The sequence below is a fragment of the Pseudopodoces humilis genome, chromosome 7 (assembly GCF_049639895.1).
Source record: "Pseudopodoces humilis isolate 2021_Gansu_Grassland_sample_001 chromosome 7, ASM4963989v1, whole genome shotgun sequence".
Lineage (NCBI taxonomy): Eukaryota > Metazoa > Chordata > Aves > Passeriformes > Paridae > Pseudopodoces > Pseudopodoces humilis.
This window is the reverse complement of record NC_142206.1, coordinates 2,968,565-2,991,367: the sequence shown is the minus strand read 5'-3', so window position 1 is coordinate 2,991,367 and position 22,803 is coordinate 2,968,565. Positions and strand designations below refer to the sequence as shown.

The following is a 22,803-nucleotide window of genomic DNA, read 5'->3' as shown; positions in this document are numbered from 1 at the left end:
TTTCAGAGTACTCTAGGCAAAGGGCAGAGCAAAAATATTATCTGGCTACAGTTCCTACAGAAACAAAAGGCAGAGAAAGACAGCTTGGCATACACAGTCTGAAAGTACAACATTTTACTGTACATCTTCAAGAATAATGATTTATTAATATCATAATTTATGATTTATTGATCCTCAAAGATTGCAAATCCTTTACAGACCACCAGGCCTACTTAAGTAATCATTAATTTACATAGTAAGAAACTCTAATACTTACATAGCTGTGACTCTTAAGGAAATCTGAAGGGTTGCTTGTGCAGACTTTATCCCCTTCCAAGCCAATTACTCTTTTACAGATATTTGATTTGGGGTCATTTGGGCTTTTCACAATTACAATATCTCCTCTGAGAGGAAAAAACAGAAACAAAAACAAACAGAAGAACTCTAATTACTAACTATTTGGCTGAGTACACAAGCATCCATGTGTCTACTCCAAAAATATTCACACATATTAAAGATAGTCCACTGTGCTGAAAATTCTTTTGTACAGTTTTGGGTTCTTCAGTTTTACTCAGGTATAATTTTACAGAGTTTTAAAAGCAGAGTGAATTTTTGTTATTTAGATCATTTATGAAACATTTAAGACTACAGCCTGAGACCAGTAACACCCATGGCTGGTTTTCAAGACCAAGCAGCTTAGAGAAGTTACACTCACTCAACAGAAGCATTTAGGGGAAGAAAATAAAGGATTTTTTCTATTTTTTGGACAAAGCTGTGAAAGTGACAATAGACTAAATCCAAACTGAATTTTGACAAGTTGTTCATTGGGCTGTTTGTGCTGATAACTTTAACATCCTTTGGACACAATGAAAAATTACAAGTTAGAAGCAGAAAAATACACAAAATATAAAGGCCAGAATGTGGTTATTGACAAGCCCAGGCAAAGAGAATGTCAGATCTGGTCTCAACAGAGGAGCGTACTTTCGAATGCAATAAAAGTGGCGGCTGAGGTTCTCCGAAAAGACAATATCAGAATTTTGAATGGTTGGTTCCATTGAAGGTCCAGAACACTGCAAATTAAAAGTAAAGGAGAAAAAAATTACTATTTCAAACTACTTTTATCTAAAATAAACTTATATTCAAATGATATGCTAATAAATTAGAAAAGGTGTAACATAGAGATTTAAAAGTGAGTTCCTCCAAGGAATGTGTGATGCATTTAAAAGCTATGGAGAGCCTCCAGAGCACCTCTAACTCTGTTACAGCTCCGTATTTCCTTGGGATTGGTCCTGAACTGCACTAGGTGCTACAGGCCCTTATGGATTCCTTTCAGCATCTCCAAGAAATTTTTAGGAGCAGTGCTCAAAGCCCTACCAGCTTACCCCTTTCTCTTTTTCTCTGTGACACAGAATCATCACAGAAGCTGCAAGAGCAGCTCACAACCAAACTCCCCCATGCTTAGCAGCAGCATCTGCCAGGTTAAGGACCTGGGGAGGAGGGGCAGGGGACATAAAACACCCAGAAATTTGCCCAGAGTGTGAAACAAAGGCATTTCCTATCGGTGACTCCAGTCCTTCTTAAAGGATGGACTCTCCAAAAGGCTTTACTTCAGTAAATTACTTCCCATTTACTTCAGTGAGGCCTCAAGCAATAACACATCAGAAAACATGAATGCCTAAAGTACAAATAACTTTCATAAAGGACCTGCTTCCCATAAAGTGTGTTAAATGCTTTGAAAATTAAGAAACCTGAAATATTGGCATCATCACATACAAGAATTTCAGCGGTACAGTTTTATCTCCTTTTAAATGTCACGAAAATGAAGAGTTACCACAACAATTCCTCCAAGGTACTCAAAGGCACAGTGTGCTATGCAGCCATATTGCACTGTGTACCCCAGAAATCGGAAGGTTTTTCCTAGGGCATTGCGAAGCATCCTACAGTGGATCGGTGCTCAGCTGGTTCTACAGCAAAACAGAAGAGGATCATTCATTGGAGAATAATCAATATAACATTTACAAACCCATCTTTCACGTGTAACAGATGGATAAGATTAAAAAAACTCAATGCTGTAATGAAACAAATAATCACACAGACCTGAGGAGGTGGACATAGAAATAAGGCACCAGGTCTTCCTGTTCTCAGCTGCAACACATTGGTCTAGAAACATTTTCTAACCCCCTTTCCCAAATACTCAAGTCCAACTCTGATTAGGAGATCTAATTCCTGCAATGCTAATCTAAATAAAATGTTTCCTTACCACAATTTGATGGTTACACTTAAGGAAGTGGAAAACAAACATACTGAAGTAATTGAAGCAAGAGACCTGTTCCCCCTAAATTCTGTATTGCCTTATCATCAACTAAAACCACTGCAAGATTTTCCTAAGACAGGTCAATATAGTTTGCTAAGCAAATACAGTATGTTAAAAAGAGAAAAAAAAGAGAAAAATGCTTAGTAAAATATGCCCACTTCAAAATGAAATGAAAGCATCTTCTACATTTCATTGCATTTCACTATTTAAAGACAGGAATTTTAAAGTGCATAGCTTTATTTTCACAACTCTCACTAGAATTTAATGGGAATTTTGTCTGAATACATTCAAAAGATGACAATTATTGGGAGCAAATATTCTCTACCAAATTAATTTCCTTGATCCAAAAAAGATGTACTAGTTTATTTACATAAACTCCTCTGGACTAGAACAGCTTAAACCAAGCTGTGACTCATCATTTGTAAGATTATCTGACCATTTTCACAGTAATGACCCAAAATACAAGGAAAACCAGAAAAGTTCTGAATTGTGTAATTGGCAGATGCAGCACCCACCACACTACAGGACACTGCAGGAACTGAAACAGCTGCCCTGGAAGGAGAATGCACTTTCAGCAGAATTCATTCTGGTGAGGCAGAGAAGTGTTTGGCTCTTCTCAATTCAATGCACCATGACCAACCAGTGCCTTACTCTTTAGGGCCAGACACACTGTGAGCCCAGAAATGTGGCACAGGTGATAAAAGGAAGGTGGAGGTACAGCAGATGAATTTGAGTTGCAGAAGTATTGTGAATGCAATGACCACAACTACGTTTTGAGGGAAGTCCATCATCAACACTTCTTAACAGCACCTGCTAGAAAGGCAGCCTCACACTGCTTCTCAGTTCAAGAAGAAAAGTAATGCACAAACATCCTCTATTTTTGCTCCATGCTATTCAGAAAGCTTATATCAAACATTAAGATAGTAGAGAACTCAGGCACCTGTGGGTATTGCAGGTAAAAAGGCATTTACAAGCAATACATTACAATGCCCAGAGTACGCAAATCAAACTGAGGCAAATGAACAGTAACAACTTCAAGAGAATGTGCAGATCTCCTACGCCAACAGCTGTCAGGTTGTAACTGAAGTATTTTTATTATGAAACTCCAGACAACTGCTATACATCTCAGAAAATAAGTTTCAATGCGATCGCAAACAGTTTCCTTTTGGATTTTGGATGACACAAACCTAGGGATAGTTACCCTGGACACGTGTTTCTCTGTGATGTTTGCAAGTAGATTTGGGAGATATTCAGGGAAACCCAGGGCTCAGAATGAGCTGCCATGGTAAAAAACTAACCACAGAGACAGAACATGAGACAAGAGCCCTCAAATTTTGTTTCTCTTAAAATAAATTCTTAACTCCTCAGACATGGATTTCACCAACCCCCATTTATAAATGTAGTATAAAGGATTTTTTTTTAAATGTTCAAGCTTATCAGATTTTATTATAATGATCAAAATATTATTAGCTTTATATAGAAGATTTTGACTACTACCCAAGAAAGTTAATTTCAAATGAAGGCACATATATACCTAGATTACACAGTCTGATCCTGGCAAGGTACCTTCTGAGGATGGGAGGGTGTTTTAAATGTTAAGGTTCATCTTCAGACATCTAATATTCATTCCAAATAACTAAAATCCTAAAAGTTTCCATGTAGTTTTAAGTAACAACTTCTAGTTAATAAGTGGCTGTAGCAAGAGTAAGTCCAGTAAAAAAACCCACCAGAACAAACTAGTTCATTTTAAAAAAAACACACAGAAATAATTAAGTTGAGCATCATTAAAATACAATTCTCTCCTCCAAGAACTTGGTATCAGTACATTTTTGCAACAATGTCTTATTGTTGATCACAAGACAGTGAACAGCTGAACAGTTTTCCACATCACACAATTTTAATACAAATTACCATCAGAAGGCAACTCCACCAGATCGAACATAAGACCATTAAGCACAACAAAACAAATTATTTAAGTGACAGACCCCTTGAAAACTTAATGGCTCTGTAGTATAAACATCCTTATTGCAGAACTAATGGCCTAAAACCTGTTGTAATTACTTCCAGGTACTACCTACTATCATATAGCAGATAGCTGAAAAATTTCTACTGAAATCAACATTAGTTAAAAAAGGTCACACATCCATATTTATCACAGAGAACACAATTTGGTTATTTTACCACAACTGTATAGTTTATCCCCCCACAGCAAATAAAATGCAAAATGTAATTACTATTATCTTCTGTTCCCTTTCCCTTCCATAGCCTATGCTTTCATCACTCCGTTTTTTGTTTGTTTGTTTATAAAATTAATCACAGCTAGCAGGGTAGAAATCACTTTGAGCCTCATGAATGACATCCAAGAGATGGGAAAGGATTAGTTCTCAGTTGCTGCCAGTTATAGCGCCAGGTGGCTTTTTCTGCAGTGAAGGTGTTACCGATAATCCCATTACATTGGTACTAAATCTTGCAGACATCAAAATTATCACCAAGGTTCCTTTTCATCCCATCCTTTCCAAATGACTGGAAGTCGCTTCACCTGAAAGAAGTCAAATCCACATGCAGCTGCTGTTTTAGCAGCCAGCGGACTCCCTGAGAATGCCAATTGTGATCCAATTTCGCTGTGCTGGTGGCCCCCTATTCCCTGTCCAATAATACATCTGTTAAAAAATCCTACAGCTACAAATCAAGTTTAATCCTACCAGGGACCTCATGTTGGTCTTGTCTTCCAAAAAGGCAGCAGGTTTTGCCGTCTATCTCTGCCAGTGTCTGGGGAATACTCTTTAAATCCCAGCTCTACTTAGAAGAATAAGCTAAGGATCACAAAACATGACCTCAAAAACCCTGATATGACTATATTCTGACCCAGAGGCATTCATTCTAGGTGAAGATTAGAACTTTGCATAATAAGATTACACAGCAAGTGAATGATATCAAGGGACTATCCATATGCAGCCGCCTGGTTTTCTATAGACAGCCTGTGCTCTGCAATATGCAGTGCAGACGAAACAGAGCTTGGGCTTTCTAGCTGAAATAAAATAGATTCACATAAATTAGTTGGCCATTTCCAGATTCCTAAATCCCCTATTACATCTTTTATTGACAGCTCCTGAGAGGATAGCACAAATGGTATTCTCTTTGTACTCTTTCCTTCTGCAACACTGACACTCTGAGGGAAATGTACATAGGTTGTCTAGAAATTAACATCTTGTTTGCTGTAATCTTGGATTACAATTAGCTGTGTACATAATAAAATTAGAAAATCAATGAGCAGATTTATCATTTCCAGAAAACCTATGGCATTGTGTAAGACAGTTTAAGTGTTGAATTTTTAAATACAGGAAAATCAACATTGCAGGCACTGAAAGTGTGACTGAACAAATCAATGGACTTGGCACTAAACAGATTTTTCACTTTCATAAAAAATTTCTGGTTGCATTTGCTTTATATAAGATTTCTCAATTCTGGAATTTCACTAATTAATGAGTAGTCAGAAATTATCGGTTTTTCCTTCCATAAAAGAAACTTTTCTCCTAACATTCTCCACTTCTAACCAGACACCTTTCTCTACACAAAACTTGCACCATCTCTTTCCCACAGAATTATTCTGAGATTACTTAAAAAAAAAACCAAACTCAAGGCAAAGAAAAAACTGCACACTGACTAGGCCATTTAAATATTTATATTTGAGCTGTTATTTATATTAAACTATTCTTTTAAAACTTCTCCATGAAATTGATGTTACATGTGCTAGAAGAGCAAAGGGTGTCTATCTTGTTTATTTGGATGCTTCCTGTATTAGCATACATACATACAAAATGCTTTAAATATTCTAATTACAATCTGAGGATTCTGAGCATCTAAAGCAAAACAAAAAACAATTTTCAAAAGGTCCTTCTGTGCTGGAGATCAGACAGAATTCCTTTTTATTTCCAGCTGTTGCTTTACTCTGGAAGAAACACTGGACTTGATCTGGCAAATGTGAGCAAGCTTGGTGATATTCTGGAAGAGATTACTTTTTTACACATTATCTCTACTAGGCACTGCCAGTTTGTCTCCAATGAGAGCTCCTTCAGCTACTGATCTCAAGCTGACAAGGAGTTTAATCCTGTAAACATAACGCACATAACACAATTCACTGGTGTTAAATAACCAGAGACTACCAACAAGAATGAGCAATTTCTCAACACACATTTCAGGTAGTTCTCACTGGTTCTATTTACCTTTGGGAAGCAGCTCCTAACACTTGCACAACGCTGAATAAAACGCTGTTTTAATGGCCAGATGCATTCCAAAGCTTCTCCTCCTCTGCAGCTCCATACACTCCTCTTTGCTGAACAGTGAAATCCAGACAGCTGAGCAAAGGCATGGTCATACATGGCAAGCCTGGGCCTCTGAGGGATGCCAAAATATTCACTTTACAGTCTTCTGCAACAAGGTCAAAGTTAGGACAAACACCGAAGGTCTGGCAGACAGTCACCTTCCTGGTAACTGAGAAAAACGGGTTGTGCCTACATCACAGTGGTCAAACAACTACATGTGTTTATCTTAAATTTCAATCCATTCACTTCCTTCAGACATGTAAACATTGAAAATTCATTTCAGTTTAGTAATACAAGGAGTTAGAAGCCTATTTTTCACCTTAGGCACTAAAAATCTACAACTCTACAGAATCTGAAGTTACCCATGGCTCACGTGTGCCCTGCACATCTTGTGGAAACATGATTTTGGAAATACTGCTCAGAGCAGTGGATAGAAGAGGGGTAAAAAACTCCCCTATGCCCTGAGAACTAAAAAGGCTGTTTACTTAAAATATTTGTCATTACAAAGAGGATGGTTTGCTGGTGAAAACCAGCAAACCCAACAAAAACACCACAAACAAAAACCCAAACCCCCTCCACATCAAACAACCCCTCCACATTTCAGTACACCATCAGCAAGACTATTTAGAAAAAATAGAATTGTCTCCATCTTATTGCCAATGTTGGTCTCAGAGAGAATGCAACTGAAGAGTGCTCCACAGTAGTTTAGGAAATCAGTAGCCACAAAGTATCAAATATTTAAACAAATAACAAATCAGACCTGACAGACAATGAAACCATAAACAAGCCATTAAGCATCTGAAAAATAAAAAAAGCAAAAAACAAGACCAGTTTTAGCACTGACAGAAAATAGCAGTGAAGAATCCTTCTGTATGTTTATCAATACTCCCCAGTTATGAGCACCACCTTCTAATGAAATACCTTATGCACACTCTGCATTAAAAACATGTATTAAAAAAACAGGAGAAACACAGACCACACTGCTCAGTATTTACACTTTCAAGTTACCTAAATAGAAGAAAAATGCAGATCAAGTGCTTATCACTGCTATTATTCTGCAAAATTGTTGACCACTTTCCCAAACTGCTTTTTAGTTACAAAGTTATAAACCCGTGTACATGGATTCAAGGACCTTTTTCAGAGTAAAATGGTACCTCATTGAGAGTTTATGCAGTAAAAATAAACTGTAATCAGTATTTTTTTCTCACTGCTCAATAAAATTTTATTAGTTATTTCTGAACTGCTTTATGTGTAAAACACAAGTTCTGTAAGGTCTTCTCCACTTAGAGATACAAGTATAAAAAAGTTCCAAACATCAATAGATGAGTGCAATGATATTCAATCCAAGTTAATCCCCAGACATCCAAATCCATGAATAAAAATTCATCAGTTTTAAATACACTGAGCCTATTAAGCAAGAACAAAAGCATATGCACAAAAGAGCTTTTAATATATTTCAAAGCCCACAAGAGCCATGGTCTCATTAAAATTATAAATTACACAAACATGGAATAAAGATTCAAACTGCAGTGCAGCTAAGCAGATTACAGCAAACCCCGCGTTCCATATGATAACACACCATGGCCCTCCCAGATGGGGGCTTGGAACAAAAAGGCCATCACTGCAGCTAGGGAAAACCTCCTTGTGATCTCTGGTTTCTGTTCAGCAGATGACAGCCAAATAATATGTTGATTATTCTGTTTGTGCTGCTAAGCTTGTAAGATGGAATAAAAGCGATATGATCTATTGTGAACTCCATGCTAATGTGTTGCTCCACTCATAAATAATATACTGAATTTATTCTGAAACTATCTTTTTATCTGACTTCCAGGTTTTAAATGCATGAACTAAAATAGAAAGCCAGCATAAGCTATTATTTAATTTGGTGGTTTAAAGTAAAAGATACAGCTGACACAATAATAAATGTGAAAACTGATTACTTAGTGAATCAAATAAGTAGAGGTGCCTTTCTCCAATTTAGCAAATGATTTTAAGCTGAGGTGCAGAGCACCTGCAAGACATGAGCACACTGCAGCCCCACAAACTGCACTCTCATTAACACCAAACACATCACCAAGCACGGCCTGTATGGCTCCTTTTACCACAGACATCCACAGAAAAGCAGTACAGAAACAATCACTGTACAACTTCACTAGTATTGTATCTCCCTGAACTGCCTTCTTAAAAACTATTTAGGTTTTTAATAAGTGATCAGATTTTATTTCATCTAAATTTGCTCATCTGGTTTGTTCCAAAAGTACAGAATGTGGCTTCCTTCCATAATGCATTGTTTTTCTAAAAGGAAAATCAGTGACTGGTCCTAAAGCTCCTTTCATTGATAATTTTGTGCGTGCTATGAAGATTGATGATATTCCTACAATTTAACGCTTGTGAATCTCAGTTCTCTTGTGCCGGAAATGTTAAAAAATGTATTAAAAAATCACTGTGGCTTGGCAGTAGCATAAAAACACCAAGATCAAACAATGCTTCACACTTCTTGGACCAATGGAAGCACAATCAAAAAAAGGTGGAAGCACGAGGCTCCAAGAATGTGCAGCAGTTTTCTCAGAAATATAAGAGATGGGGGTAAAAAAAAAAGCTACATTACCTTTCTTCCTCTGCTAGGGACACAGTCACAGCTGTAAACCACAGAAATATTTGCAATATACTGAATTATTCTGCAGTAACCACTTACAGGATTGATATGTCTAGGACCTTGATGACATTTTGGTTTCCCTCAATCTGTTTCAGTATCTACAGTTTTAAATGGTAATTAATTTTTATTCTTCTTACTCATATATTATCTCACACAAAACGCAATTTAATACCTGGGGAAAGAAATGGCAGCCTTGCTCTGAGATACATGCTCCTGAAGTGGGATTCCCACAAACACAGCACTTCTGGAATGGAATTGGTGGACTCAGTGTAGGAGACGGAAGAAGCTGAATCCACTGAGATAAAGAATAATGATGGTTTGGTAAAACACGGCCTGGCTATCAAAAAAAGTCAGATATTTAGTGCTTCCTGCTTTCACCAAAACATTATTCCAAGTTTGAAACAATTTATGTTTCCCTAAATAGGCAGTTGTAAATCGGGATTTACATTGAGTTTTACTTGGTTGCTTGCTTGTCTTTTATCCAAATTTATAATTCCTACTGAAAAGTCTAAATGTTACTTCCTGACTACTTAAAGGCCAAAATTACTCTTTTTTTCATCTGCCCCTCAGTGACCTAATTAGTTTACCATTCTACTCAAATTTTCTGAAGAGCAAGTAAGGCTCTGTGTTCAGCCCAGGCAGACTTATTCATCTCTGCAGAATTATTTAGTGCAGCATACCCTGGTTCATGCCCCACTCTGTGGATGGCCACAGTGCTGTGAAAGTTGGAGGTAGCTGAAAGATCAAGTTAGCATTCCTGTCTGAAATATCTGTGAGAGACAATAAGCAGAAAACCTCATTGGCCAGCACACTGGAAACCTAAGGTTCCATGTTTGTGGATCTCACCAGGAAGTATGAGAAATACAAGGAAAATAATCTCTGTTAAATACAGCACTAATCTGTATGATGTTTATTAAGACACTAAATTAAACTCACAATTCATTTTCAAGATTATTGTTCTGCAGGCTTCAGTAATTTTATCCTGTACTGATAAAATTCTGAAATTACTGAAACATGTATTAACTTTTAAAATAATTTCTTGTCTTCAGCACATACTATTTTAACTCATGTCTCCCAATTTACTTCTATTTTAAAAGAGTTGTTTAAATGTGACACAGGTTTAAATTTTTTGCTCAGGATAAGGATAAATTCACCCAATAAGGATGAATTGAGGTAGCATCCAGAGGCTTTCTGAGTAAGATCATATCATGTTTTATGTAATATCATACAACTGTTAAGTCCTAAACACTTCAACTAATTCCTTCGTTTGCCACAGACTGACTGGATAAGCAGCCTTTAAGCTTTTTCACACTGAAAAAAAAAACGGGTCTTTTGGTGTCAGAGCTTCCAGGATTAAACATTCTTTCCAGTTGTTGGCTCATGGCCTGAAGATCCTGCACTTTCAAACTTATCCCATTCTAGCTAGTTCAAAGATCAGGAAAATGAAGCCATCTTCTTTGCAGCCATAATCCACGACCCATGCTGTTAGATACTTAAGAACATCTCAAAAGCAAACTACCTTGTTTCAGCTCCCAGCAGGAGCTCAGCAGGGTGCTGGGTCACATGACTGCAAACCCAGCCTGGTCAGGTGACTCAGTGGATAATCTGATTTGGTCACTATAAAACTTTAATCAGTACAGTCTAATTCCAGCACATTCCACAACTGATGAGCGAAGCAGCCTGGCGATGGAACAGCAAACACTAATAAGATTATTAATTAAAACTGCCACTAGGATGTGGTTTTCTGCTTCTCTATCCCACACGTAAATCCAACAGAAAAAACATCACTGAAAACTGGTCAGGCAGACACACGGGTTTGAATTAAAATGGGCTGGTGTTTTATTCCAAAATGAGCAGCATTTTGCTCAAAGACAAGAGCATACACGGATCTTATGCAGCACAATTAAAACCTAGCAAAACCATTCATTTGAAAGAAAAGACAACAGAACACATCCGTCCTTCTGAGGAACACTGCCCATACAACGCTGCTGGCCTGAGCTGGAGCCCCTACGAGCCTACACGGGCAACCCACAAGGTAAAGAGAGGCCCCAACTGTGCTTCCTCTTACCAGCCACAAATATCCAAAGTACCCTTCAAGGACTGCTATTTTGGGGACACCAGGATTTCCCCCAAATCTGGAGGCTACAGCTTTTGAAGAGAAATGTCAAAGGTACTTGTAGATCAAATTCCAAGCATAACCTTTTCCCAAATGTTCTGACTGCTCTCTCACTCACCCTTGTATTCCCTCCCTTTTTTTTTTTTCCTTAGGGAATTTTCACCCAAAAATCTTCTTAATCCATCTTAGAATCTGCATTTCACACAGACAAGTAGCTGAATTGGAGCAGCAAATTTGCAAGAAGAGGAAAACAGAAAACATGATTTCTCCATAGCACAGTTAGGATTTGCAGTTAAAATTGACATCCCCGTCTGACCAGGTCTACGTGACAACATGTGAGCTGCGAGGAAGGAAGGTTGATTATTCTACAGTTTAAGACAGACAAAAATGTTTAAACCTCTCCATTCTCCAATGAGCTGAGTGTGACCACTGTCCATTGCCAAAGAAATAACTTCATAAGACGCTTCCTGAGCACTGGAAATCATTTCCATGTTCCTCTGCATTTCCATTCCACCCCTAGAGCAGGACTTATCTACCTCATCGTGTGCGTTTGAAGATCAGGGTACAATTCCTGTGGTCTTGCTTTCTACCAGACAGCAGATCCTAGTGGGATCTTCTACAATGGCTGAAAATTCACCTTTTCAAAACTGGACATGTGAACATAATAAACAAACCTTCAGTATCATTCAAAAAGAGTGAATAAAGTATTGCAGCTCCTGAAAATGAATTACCATTGATTTAAAAATAATTGACTAAAAATAGATATGAAATTAAACTTCCATTAAATTAGTTTCTTCTCTGAAATTTGTCTGAAATACAGGTAAAGTCAGATGTCGTAAGCAGTATTTTCTTAAGCACATATGCAGTTGCAAAGCTTTATTGTATCAAAATGTTAAAATTTTAAAAACTCCCCAACTACTGAAAAATAGCTTATTCCCACTTGTTTTCTAAATCAGTAGGACTTTAACTGCACCCATCAAGTTAAAAGGTGACTGGGTAAAAATGAACATCACAAACAGAACTACCGCCATGTTTTAAAAATTCAGTTCTCATACTGAAAAAATTGTATCTACTTCCCCATTAGTTTTGTTATATATGAAACAGTCCATCCTGCTGTAAGTTACAATGTAAGACCCCACTTCTTTATATTTGGAAGGATGTCTATAAGAAAAAAATGGTAACAAAAGTATCACTTTATGTAAAAGAACAGGAAACTCTGCAATAACTACAAAGCTGCCCCTCTCCATGGCGTGTATTTGTCCTTTTCCACACAGCACCAGCCCAGCAGGATGGCACAAAATAAAACTATTGAGAGAGTCAATCGATAGCTCAGTGTCAGGTTAGTGAGCTCAATCAGCTCAAGGAAGGACCTGATAAGCACCAGGGTTTGCTGGATTGGAAACAGGGGAGGAGAAGGGAGTGAGACTTCCTCTTCTGCAGCCCTGATCCACTGGATTGGCTCCTGAGGCACTGAGATTTCCAGTAAATGTGCAGTTTATCCAAGAAACAATAAAACTGGTAGGGGCATTGGCACAAGCATTCCCAATTGCAAAATACTTTCATTATGTGGGTACCAACAGGAAAAGGGAAAAAAAAAAAAAAGATAATTAATTAGCCTCCAATTTTATTAGAGCTGTAATAAAATGAAGTAAAAAAAAAAGTATTAAAAAAACCTTACATGTCAGGCAAGTAGTAATGAGAAATGAAAGAACAAAGGAGAGAGCCCTGAATGTATGTTTACACTTATCCTATATAGTTAAGACAACCTATATAGTCTATTTTAATTTAAAAAAAAATAAAATAAAAAGGAAATAGTTTGTGTTAATGAAATAACAAAAGAAGATGTACTGCTTGGAATGGGAAAAAAAACATCACAGAGATTGAGTACATGGAGTTTATCACTTGATTCTCTTTCTCAAAGGTAAGCAGCGACTTATCAAAGATACGTATCACTGGGTTATGAGCTTCTGTAACAAAGTTCTCCAACAGATATCCTGCAAGTGTTGTGTTACACACACCTGCAGGCACTCACACCTGAAATATTCAGGGATTTGGGCTCCAGGATGACAGAACAGTAAGAAATGGCAGAGTTACTGCAATGTTTTACAAGTGGAGAACTCTCTCTACGTTTCAGCCTCCTCTTCAGTTAGAATTTACACCACAGGATCCCACTGACAGAAACACTTGCCCAAACCCTTTAAAAATAATTGTGAATTATGCTTTGGATCTTTATTTTGTTGGCCTTTCCTATTCCAGATAGTCACACATCATTGGTCACATATTACAGAAGTTAAATTAAACAGCTATATTTATTTCTTGCCATGGTTTCCCATCTCTTTTGCTTTTCTCCTCCATGGGCAGAGACTTCTAACTTTCACCAAGCAATAATCTATATTTAAAATTAACTATTATTCCATATTTCATAGTTTAGCAGAAAATACAAGACATTATGACTACCTATTGATACTCCTGATAAAACATCTTGAACTGTCCAATGCTTAGCATGTGAAGAAGCTTGGCCAGCAGCAAAAAAGCACATCATTTCACCAGCCAGGGAGACATCATACAGAAGTTTCATGCTCCTGAATTTGAACTGGATATGAAGGAAAAACTCTTGAGGTTCAGGACTGTCCACATATGCCACAGCTCTCTCATGCTGCTCATATTTAACATGAGGATTTTTTTCCCCCTCAATTAAAAAGAGATTCAGGAACCACAGGTGTTCAAAAATTTGGCTTAGAAGGACAGTAAACACTATTCATAGGAATTAAAAAGTGAGAGTGAGGGATTACAGTATTAAACCTTCATTTTTATATTCTGCTGTGTACAAGTGTCTTCAAGCAGCTTGGGATGCATCTGAACAGATGAAAAACAAATATAAAAATACTCGTGATAGTGGCTGTTCTATATACTGACAGGGTCTTCCCTTGCTTTCACCAGAACACAAAGCGTTGACTGACAAAGCAAACATACTAGAATTTGTCAAAGCATTTTAATGTCTTTTAACTTTTTCTATCACACATCTTGGTCCAGGCCCATCACGCTGATGCAAGATCTTGCTCCCAAGTTAAGGCATTAAACCACACGTTTGCTACAGATCCGCGGCTTCGTAAAAACAAGCAGGGACCCCAAGCACACTCACATATTATGTTACACTCAGTTACGCAAATACGCTTTACAAGTACTTTTCCCTTCCGGGCCCTTTTCGAAGGGGCTGATGCCGCGCCAAGCGCGCCTGTCCGCCCGCGGCCCGCTGCACGCCCGGCCCTACAGCCACCTCGGGCACCCGCGGGGTGCCCCCTCCACAGCACCCGCACTGCACTCCCGGCACCTCCCCACGCCGGTCCGTGCCCGCTGCCGGCCCCCTCAGCCCCAGACAAGGCCCCGGTGTCCCTCAGCCGCCACGGCCCCGCTCTCACCTCCCCGCTCGCCGCCGGGCCCCTCAGCCCTTCCCCGCCCCCCGGCCCGGCACTTGCCAACAACGCGGGCTCCCATTGGGCGGCGGCTCCCCGAGCCGCTCTCCCATTGGCGGAGCGCGGGCCCGGCCCTCCCGGCGCGCCCGCCCGCCCTGGCTGCCCGGCCCCGACATGGCGGCGGCCGGCGGGGGGCGGGGCCGCACCAGCTTCCAGCGCAGGCCCGGGGCCGGCCCCCGGCCGCCCGCCCTCCCGGGCACTCGGCCCTCGGTGCGCCACGGGCAGCTGCTGCTCTCGAGCGGGCTGCCCTCCCTGGACTGTGTGCTAGGTTGGTGGGAGCGGGACTGGGACCCGGTGCTGCGCCCCCCTCCGCCCTCCCCTGTGCCGGGCCCTGCCTGCCCTTCGCCTCCCGTAACCCCGCGGCTGCTCCCTCAGGCTTTTCCTTCCTCCCCGCACTCCCTGGGGTTGGGGGCAGGGCGGGAGGGGGAAGGAGGACGGGGCGAGGCAGGACGTGATTCCCTCCTGGAGCTTGCGGAGGAGCGGATGGCCCTGTGCCGTGTACCGTGTGCTTTCCTCGCCCTGAGCAGCTTTGCCACGGTGCAGACGTGCCCCGTAAATTGATTTAGCAGCGCTCTTCACACCGCGTTTCACACCGTCACGGGCGGTGTTTCGGCTCGGAAAGCCGCCTGTGCTGCTTTAACGCCGGCTAGTTCGGGTTCTCCCATGGGGGCAGGTGTTGGAATGTGTTGGGATTCTCAGTGTGTCTTTTCTGCTTTGCTCGCCGCAGCCACATCATTAAAGTGCCGCGCTTAGAGGAATTGTGCCGGTGTGACGCTGTTTTGGCTGCCTGTGGATCTGCCTTTGCCTGCTGTCGGTGTCAAGGGTGTGAGATGGTCCCGTGGACTCATCTCTTGTGACTATTGTATCATCCGTGTCGTGAACTGGCACTTTCCCTTAGATTTGGAGCTGATTTATTTGCTGGTATAAACAGCGTGGTTTATCCGTGTGCACCAGGGCTGTGTGATCCTCTAACTCTTCACACAGTTGCACTGCATCCTTAATGTACTTTTAGGTGAGAATGACCTGATTTTAGCTTTGTCCATTCATCCTTGGAGTACACAGAATATGCTACTTTTCTCTCTAGGGATACTCTATATGATTTATGATAATATAAAAGTTATATCCATCGTATAAAGGACTTTTTTGCAGCCTATATATAATTTCGTGTGTGTGTGATTGCACTTCCATCAGGATCATTGTGGAGGAAGCTCTTCCTGCTTGAGAGAGAAGTAGTTCATTAAGTGAGTGTAATTTGTGAAGCTTTTTAATTGCATGAAAAGCAGATTTGCACTGAATATTCCAGTTCATATTCCCTTTTAGAAACAGTGGATTTTGCACAGCAAGGCTCAGAAGATGTAGACAGCTCACGTGGTGGCAGTCTCCTAAAATTCTAGGTACTTGCTAACACAATTAGTGGTTTGTTATGGAAGCTGAGGACACTTCCAATAAACCCAGGATCCCTTCTACATTTTCCTTGGCTTTCAAATATTTCATGATTTTCTGAGCTTGCTAATATTTATACTTGAACATCAAGGAAATTCCTTGCCCCTAGGAACAGCAACTTTTGAAAGTCCTTTTAGATGTTTTTTTGGGTTGTGGTGTCTCTGAAAACCTGGACTCTACATTCCTGTGTTAAACCTTGGGTAACCTCCTGGCCCTTAAACCTTGATTTTTGGAGGCTGAGTGGGTAGGCCAGGAAAGAGTCATGCTAAGCATGCTGACTATAATAAAGTTTCCACTGATGCCAGGCATTGTTGAACAGACCTCCAGATGGGTGAACCTGTACAGAATCACTGATTTTGAAGACTGAGGAGGGACCTCAAGAATTTACCCTCTACAGCCCTTAAAGCAGGCTCAGCTCTGAATTCAGAGCTGATTGCTCAGGGCTTTGTCCAGTGGAGTCTGGAAAATCTGCATTGGCAGAGATTCTGCAGCACCTCAGGGTAACTCAGTCCAATGCTTAACTATCTTTGCAGGGAATTTTCTTTTTCTTTGTATCTGCTGGGAACCTCCCCTGATTCAGCTCCTGTTTGTTGCTCATTGTCCTCCCACTGCACCTCACTAAAGGGCTCAGCTGTGTGTCAGCACCTTCTCCTGGGTACCACCCCAGGGCCTTCAGGTTTTCTTCTAGCCCGCTTCCTTCAGCCACTTGAATGAGCTGCCCCATTTTCATTCCCCTCCCTGGACTCACTTCAGTTTCTCTTTATTCTTTCTTGAATGGAAGGGCTCAAAGTCATCTGGGCCTTGTGTTCCAGATGTGATCTGGTGAGTGCTGAGTAAAGGGGAAAAAGGATCCTTTGGGCATCTGACTGAGCCTCTCATGGTGCAGCCCACTGTGCTGGTGACCCTACCAGTGTTGACTTGGTCTGTTCTGTCTCCTTTTTCTGGGCGTGGAAATGCTTCATTAATGTGTTGCAGGATGCTGTTTGTGTGTTTCTGAAAGAATATTGGTATTTTTCTTCTTTTCTCTTGCCCACTGGCAGTTAAATAATTGACTGTAAAAATATTTAATTTTTATTGTCACCAGGGACTGAGGACAATCTTTTTTCTTTTTTTTTTTTTTTTTTAAAAATTCCTAATGGAAGTTACTGTGAACACTTTTAGACTGGTATTTTCATATTCTCATACACATTGTAACAGTCACTAGACAGTGTTGGAGATCTCCAGTTTGGGCTTGAATTTAAGTTTGCTCTGTTCAGAATCTGTAACCCAGATACAGAATTGTTTGCCAGACATGAAGGTACAGCTCATGAGTGAGTGTGAATGAGGAAAAGCATGGTGTTATCACACACACAGGTCTAATGAGGAGCTTCTGAGGAGAGGAAAAGGCAGAGAATCCAAGGAGTTTCTTTCACCCTACAGCTGCCGGCTGATTGTTACATTGTTGTATGGAGTGAATTTCCTTTGGAAGAGAAGTGGTAGATAAGTGCTGGATTTCAAACGCTGTGTTACCCTCAGGGCACTCTGAACTTCCAGACTTTATATTCAAGTTTACTTTCAAGGTTTATGGGCCATATATACCATCACAAGCCTTGTATTGAGTGTTTTGTTTCAGGCTGCTGGAAAAAAGGTTAGGGATATGCTTTGAAAACAATCTGGGCACTTCTTAGCTTGCAAAGTTTGTTGTGCTTCTCTCCATAAGATCTTAAATCACTCTGCTGTAAGAAGCAATGTAGAAAGTTACAAGTCTTGTTTATTTATATATGCTACTGCCTTAGATACTGGCAAAGAAAAATTAAAATAGCAAAATGGGGAAGAATGGAAGGTTCACAGCACCTTTCCTGGGAAACTTAAAGATTTTGCCTCTTCCTTTTGATTCCATCAGCATTCCTGCTATTTTTCCCTGTTGTCTGTCTTTTGTTTAATTTACTAGTATTGTTGCTCGTTGTAATATGAACACGTAACCATGGTAACTGCAATAGTTTTGCATTCCCAGTAATAGAAGACACTTGTTCAAACCACTCACTACATCTGATAACATAAAGACAGTGCTCTGACCTGAGTTTGCCTTTAGCAACCAGGGTATGTTACATATGTTACAGCCCTGGCTTGTAGAAACAGCACCATTGATGATCTGAAAATAAAGCTTGAGAGAATTTTGGCTGCACTGTTTGACAGACAAATTCACTGTAAAAGCAGAAAAGACATTACTTCTGTCATGGCTACAAGTGAACTTCTTTCTGACCAAGATTTTAAAGTCCTTATTGCCATGAGATAATACATATGGCTGCCTTAATCATATTTTCAATGTCAACCTAGGATTTGGTAAAATCTCAGCATTTGGAGCTTTTCTTTACTATGGGCTATATAGAGCATGTGCTAATTTTAAATGACTATTGTTAATAATCTGTGTTCTGTCTCCCTGAACAATTAAATACAGTAAATATTGGAAGATACTTTGTATCAAACATCGGTATGATTTCAGATTTTAGTCCTTTTTTTTTCACTTTCCCCTGTGGTACATCTTTTGGGTTCATTTGCATTTATCTCCTGAACAAAAAAATGGAACAAAAATCATTGGCTTAGAGCATGGGGATTTCATGAGTGATTCTATCTTTCTGATAAACAGCAGTTGAAATTGGTTTGTTTGTTTGCTTTTTAAATATCTAAAAAATGCTTGATTACCTGATCACTTGCTGTACATCTTGACTCAGGAGTTTAGCTTGAAACATCTGCTTCTCCAGAACTATGAAATTAGTAGCTGACTAAACACTCACTGCCAAGTTATGCTCAAATTGTGGTGCATCGTGGCAAAGCGATCCTGTTCTGGTTTTAATTCAGGTGCTATTTTGCAACAATATTAGCATTTTTTGGCCTATGGGAGAGGAATTTTCTTCTTCTCTTCCTTCTGGGTATATGGCATCACTACAGATACTGCAGGCATTTCTAGTCCCACTAGCAGAACTGAAGATTAAGAAGTTGGTCCAACTCAGAATCAATTTCTAGTGGAGTTTATTGACCTCTTACAAATGTATAAAATGAAAGATCTTGTTCACTAGAGTCCATCTGTGCAGTCCAGAATTGACTTCTGGAGCTTTGCATTCGGTGCTGATGGGATTCATCAATTAGTTTGCTCCTAACTTGCTTTTAAATCAGTACAGAATTGCAGAGGACATCCTGCAGTGTCCATGCAAAACACTTCAGTAGGCTGGTTACATATAGCCATCTGAACACTTCCAGGGATTTTTAGCTTTCCTGTCAAAGTGTTATGTAATTGTTAAACAAAATACTCTGATTTCAGGTTATTCCACTGGTGTAATTCTTGGAATTCAGATTATAAATCAGTGTAATCTTTCCCTAAAATAAAATACGAGCTCTTCTTTCACTGTTCTTGTAAAGGAATCCATGGAGTTATTATGTCCAAGGCCTACTATAAAAAAATTTAATGTCTTCAGTAGTGTATGATTTTTCATAGTGTGTGTTGTGATGTTTATGTCTTAGTCCAGGTTTCAATGAGTGCAAGTCTTGCTGCCATGTCAGTTTTCAGCAGTAAGATAAAAAGCATTGGAGCCAGGATTTTGCCTCTAAAACTTGAGTGGGAATTTTCTAAAATCTACTAAAATCTTAATAAGTCACTTAGCTTACATCCTTCTTGATACAAAGGAGTATCACTTGATAGTGATTAATATTAATTTAATTTGGGGAATGTTTACTCCCTTGAGTCATCCCAGTAAAAAAATCTGCTGGCTCAGACCATACATCACCACTGTAGTACTTGAGCGTGGTTGTGCAGAGCTCTGCAGGATCTTTTTACCACAATGATGATAGTACAGTATATTGTGAAAGTAATTGTAATGTGCAGTATATAATTACATGTAATGTATAATTATTTCATAATAGAGAATTGTAGTAAGTATTGCAAAGGTAATTAAAATGTTGTTCACTTTTATATTTTTAAATTCCCCGTTATCACCTTTCTTTGACTTATAAACTAAGAAAAGTTAATTGTTCTCTAACATAGTATTAAAATGTAGTCTTACTTTATTCTTCATTTTGTTTTGTTTCCAGGTGGAGGCGTAGCTGTTGGAACCCTTCTTCTTATTGGTTAGTATAGATTATATAGTTAAAGCCATATTCTGATGTGTTTCACTCTTTAATGTGTTCATTAACCAGACTCTCTTTTCACTGTTTTTTGAAGTCAGACTAAGAAAGTGTAACTCTCATCTTCCTCCACTTTGTGTAGCCGTCAGAGTGGACTATTGTCTATCTCAAGGATTACTGGAGGTGAATCAAAACCTTATTTTTAGCACCCAGGAAGAATACCCCAGGATTCTGTTTGAAATCAGGGCATTAAGCACATTTCTGGATTTATTAGCAAAGTACACAAATTAGTTAAGATTTTGTAAAGTGCTGTTAGGTTCAAATTGTGTACCATCACAAAGGGGTCTGTTTAAGTTTGGCTGTCTGAGGAAGACATGCAATGCAGAACCTTTTAATCTTTTGGTTGCCAGAATCAGCTGAGAGCAAGGTGATGGAAGCCTGCTGTCTGTCTGGGTGTGGATGAGGCAAACTGAGATAATTAAATAGTTTACACCAGAATTCCCTTTACAGACCACAGTGGAACCATGTCTCCATTGCAGCTGAGGTGTCCAGCTTTCCTTTCTGTTTGACACAAAACCTGCAGAAGAATTAAGAGTTCTTGTATTCATCTCCACCCTGAAGGAGCACTTGAATCTCATGATTCTCATAATTGAGACCAGTGACTGGATTTCAGCCTTGCCTAGGGACAAAGCAGACTGGTACATGCCTGGGTGACTTGGGTGGTTTCAAAGAAGTTGTGACTGTAGAGTGTTTTAAGAGCCTGCTTGTCTCTAGTGATAGACACCAATAGCAGCTCTTCAGAGTGTGGCTTTTCAGCCTTGAGACAGATTTAATCAGTAATTTTCATTCATTTTCTAAAAAGGATGTGGTCTTAATATTTTATCTGTGCGAAGACAACCATCACTTGGGAAACTGAATTTGAATTCAAATTCAAATTTTGAATTGTTACAATTCAAAAATTGGCCTTAACACTAAAGAACTGAACAGTGGGATTTGGGGAAAACTTATTCATAATCTCTTTTAGCCACTATTAGAATTATAGCATGTTACTTTCTGTTGGTATAGGGCTCATATAACCTCCACTAGAGACTGAATAAAATTTTCTGTTAGCCACTGAGCAAGGTAATTGATCTCACTATGGCTTGTTGTTATTTCAGGGCTAGTCTTTATTTCTGCATTAGAGACAGTTATCAATGTCACTGAGTCTTAGGAGATGTTGATTTTTACATAAAGTATATCAATTAGTGTATGGTGTGGTGCAGATTAAGTAATTTGAATAGTTACTTGGCAGAAAAAATAACTGATGTTACCTAATTCCAACCATTTTCAGTTTGAGAAGAGCTGCAATCTTGCTGTGGTGAAGGAAGAAAAACAAAAAGTTAGAACCTATTATATTTTACATAAATCAGAGATTAATTTTGTCTTCCCATAACAATATTCACTGCCCCTTCCAGTAGACAGACTGGGTGGCATCCAATGAACCTGCTAGCAGAAGAAAACAATATTAAATGATGGAAGATTTTTCCTGAAAGGATTTTTACCTGAATTTTGTTTCTTCTAATTGCATATCTGGCCATACTCAGTATTAGGTTTTAATTTGCTTATCCCCTATGGTGGTTATGTATTTGTGATCTGATATGAAACAGAAACCCAAATGAGAATGTCTCTTTTAGATCTGAAAGCTATTTTTTTTCCCAAATGACACTTACCATATGTTATTTCAAAACATATAGTTATATACAAAAAGTCTTAAAGCAGGAACTATATTTATTCATGACTCATTAGTCTAAAAATTTTGAGACTAATTTTTAAAGTTGGTGCAGGTAACATTGTAATGGCATTGTTAGAATATCCTGTCAGCTTACCAAGAAATTCTGTCATGAGATTAGTCTAGGCAAGCTTAATATTATCAGGATTGAAGCTGTCAGTGATAAACCTCCTAGGAAGATCTTTCTGTGTTGTACTCCAAGTGTTATAAAAAGGTTAAATTCTTCCCCCTTCCTTCAACATTCTCTAAGGCAAGAATAAATTGCATTACTTTTAGCTTAGCTCCCTTTGCAAATTAAATGCTCATCTTCATTATTCGACGCATTATCTTGGTTAATTTAACCAAATAATAGTAGATTCAGGGTATTAAAATATTTATTTTAACTGTTGTGTTCTGAAGATGTAGTAATGGCACAGATTACTTGATAAGACTGTAAAATATTGTTTGAAATATAAGCGTACAAGTTTTTTATACTCAATTAATAATAAAGAGCATTGTGATTTTCAGTTGAATTTAATTCTATAGTATATTCTTTTGACAGTGTTTTAATTATATGAAAATTAGAGAGTTGAAGCACATGGTATTCTCATGGAAGATTCTACCTACCAGAGCAGCTTGAAACTCCCTGGGGTTT

The 22,803-nt window shown here is 39.1% G+C and overlaps 2 protein-coding genes across 3 annotated transcripts in view; one reads left to right on the top strand and one right to left on the bottom strand.

The window, feature by feature from the left end:
* Positions 1–14,842, bottom strand: part of IMMP1L (inner mitochondrial membrane peptidase subunit 1) — a 30,906-nt gene extending 16,064 nt beyond the window's left edge. The window contains exons 1-4 of one of the 2 annotated variants that reach the window (XM_005530274.3): positions 14,807–14,842; positions 1,811–1,943; positions 961–1,049; positions 257–383 (exon numbers count right to left, since the gene is read on the bottom strand). In XM_005530274.3, coding sequence (XP_005530331.1) covers positions 257–383; positions 961–1,049; positions 1,811–1,915 — 321 coding nt within the window. In that variant the 5' untranslated portion in view covers positions 1,916–1,943; positions 14,807–14,842. Of the gene's footprint in view, positions 1–256; positions 384–960; positions 1,050–1,810; positions 1,944–6,516; positions 6,722–14,806 lie in introns of those variants that run through there. The other variant, XM_005530273.3, reaches the window with a different exon arrangement.
* A 132-nt stretch (positions 14,843–14,974) lies between these two features.
* The window catches only part of ELP4 (elongator acetyltransferase complex subunit 4), a 136,392-nt gene continuing 128,563 nt past the window's right edge, over positions 14,975–22,803 (top strand). The window contains exons 1-2 of the mRNA XM_005530288.3: positions 14,975–15,128; positions 20,369–20,404. Of these exons, the coding sequence (XP_005530345.2) occupies positions 14,975–15,128; positions 20,369–20,404 (190 nt within the window). The remainder of the gene's footprint in view (positions 15,129–20,368; positions 20,405–22,803) is intronic.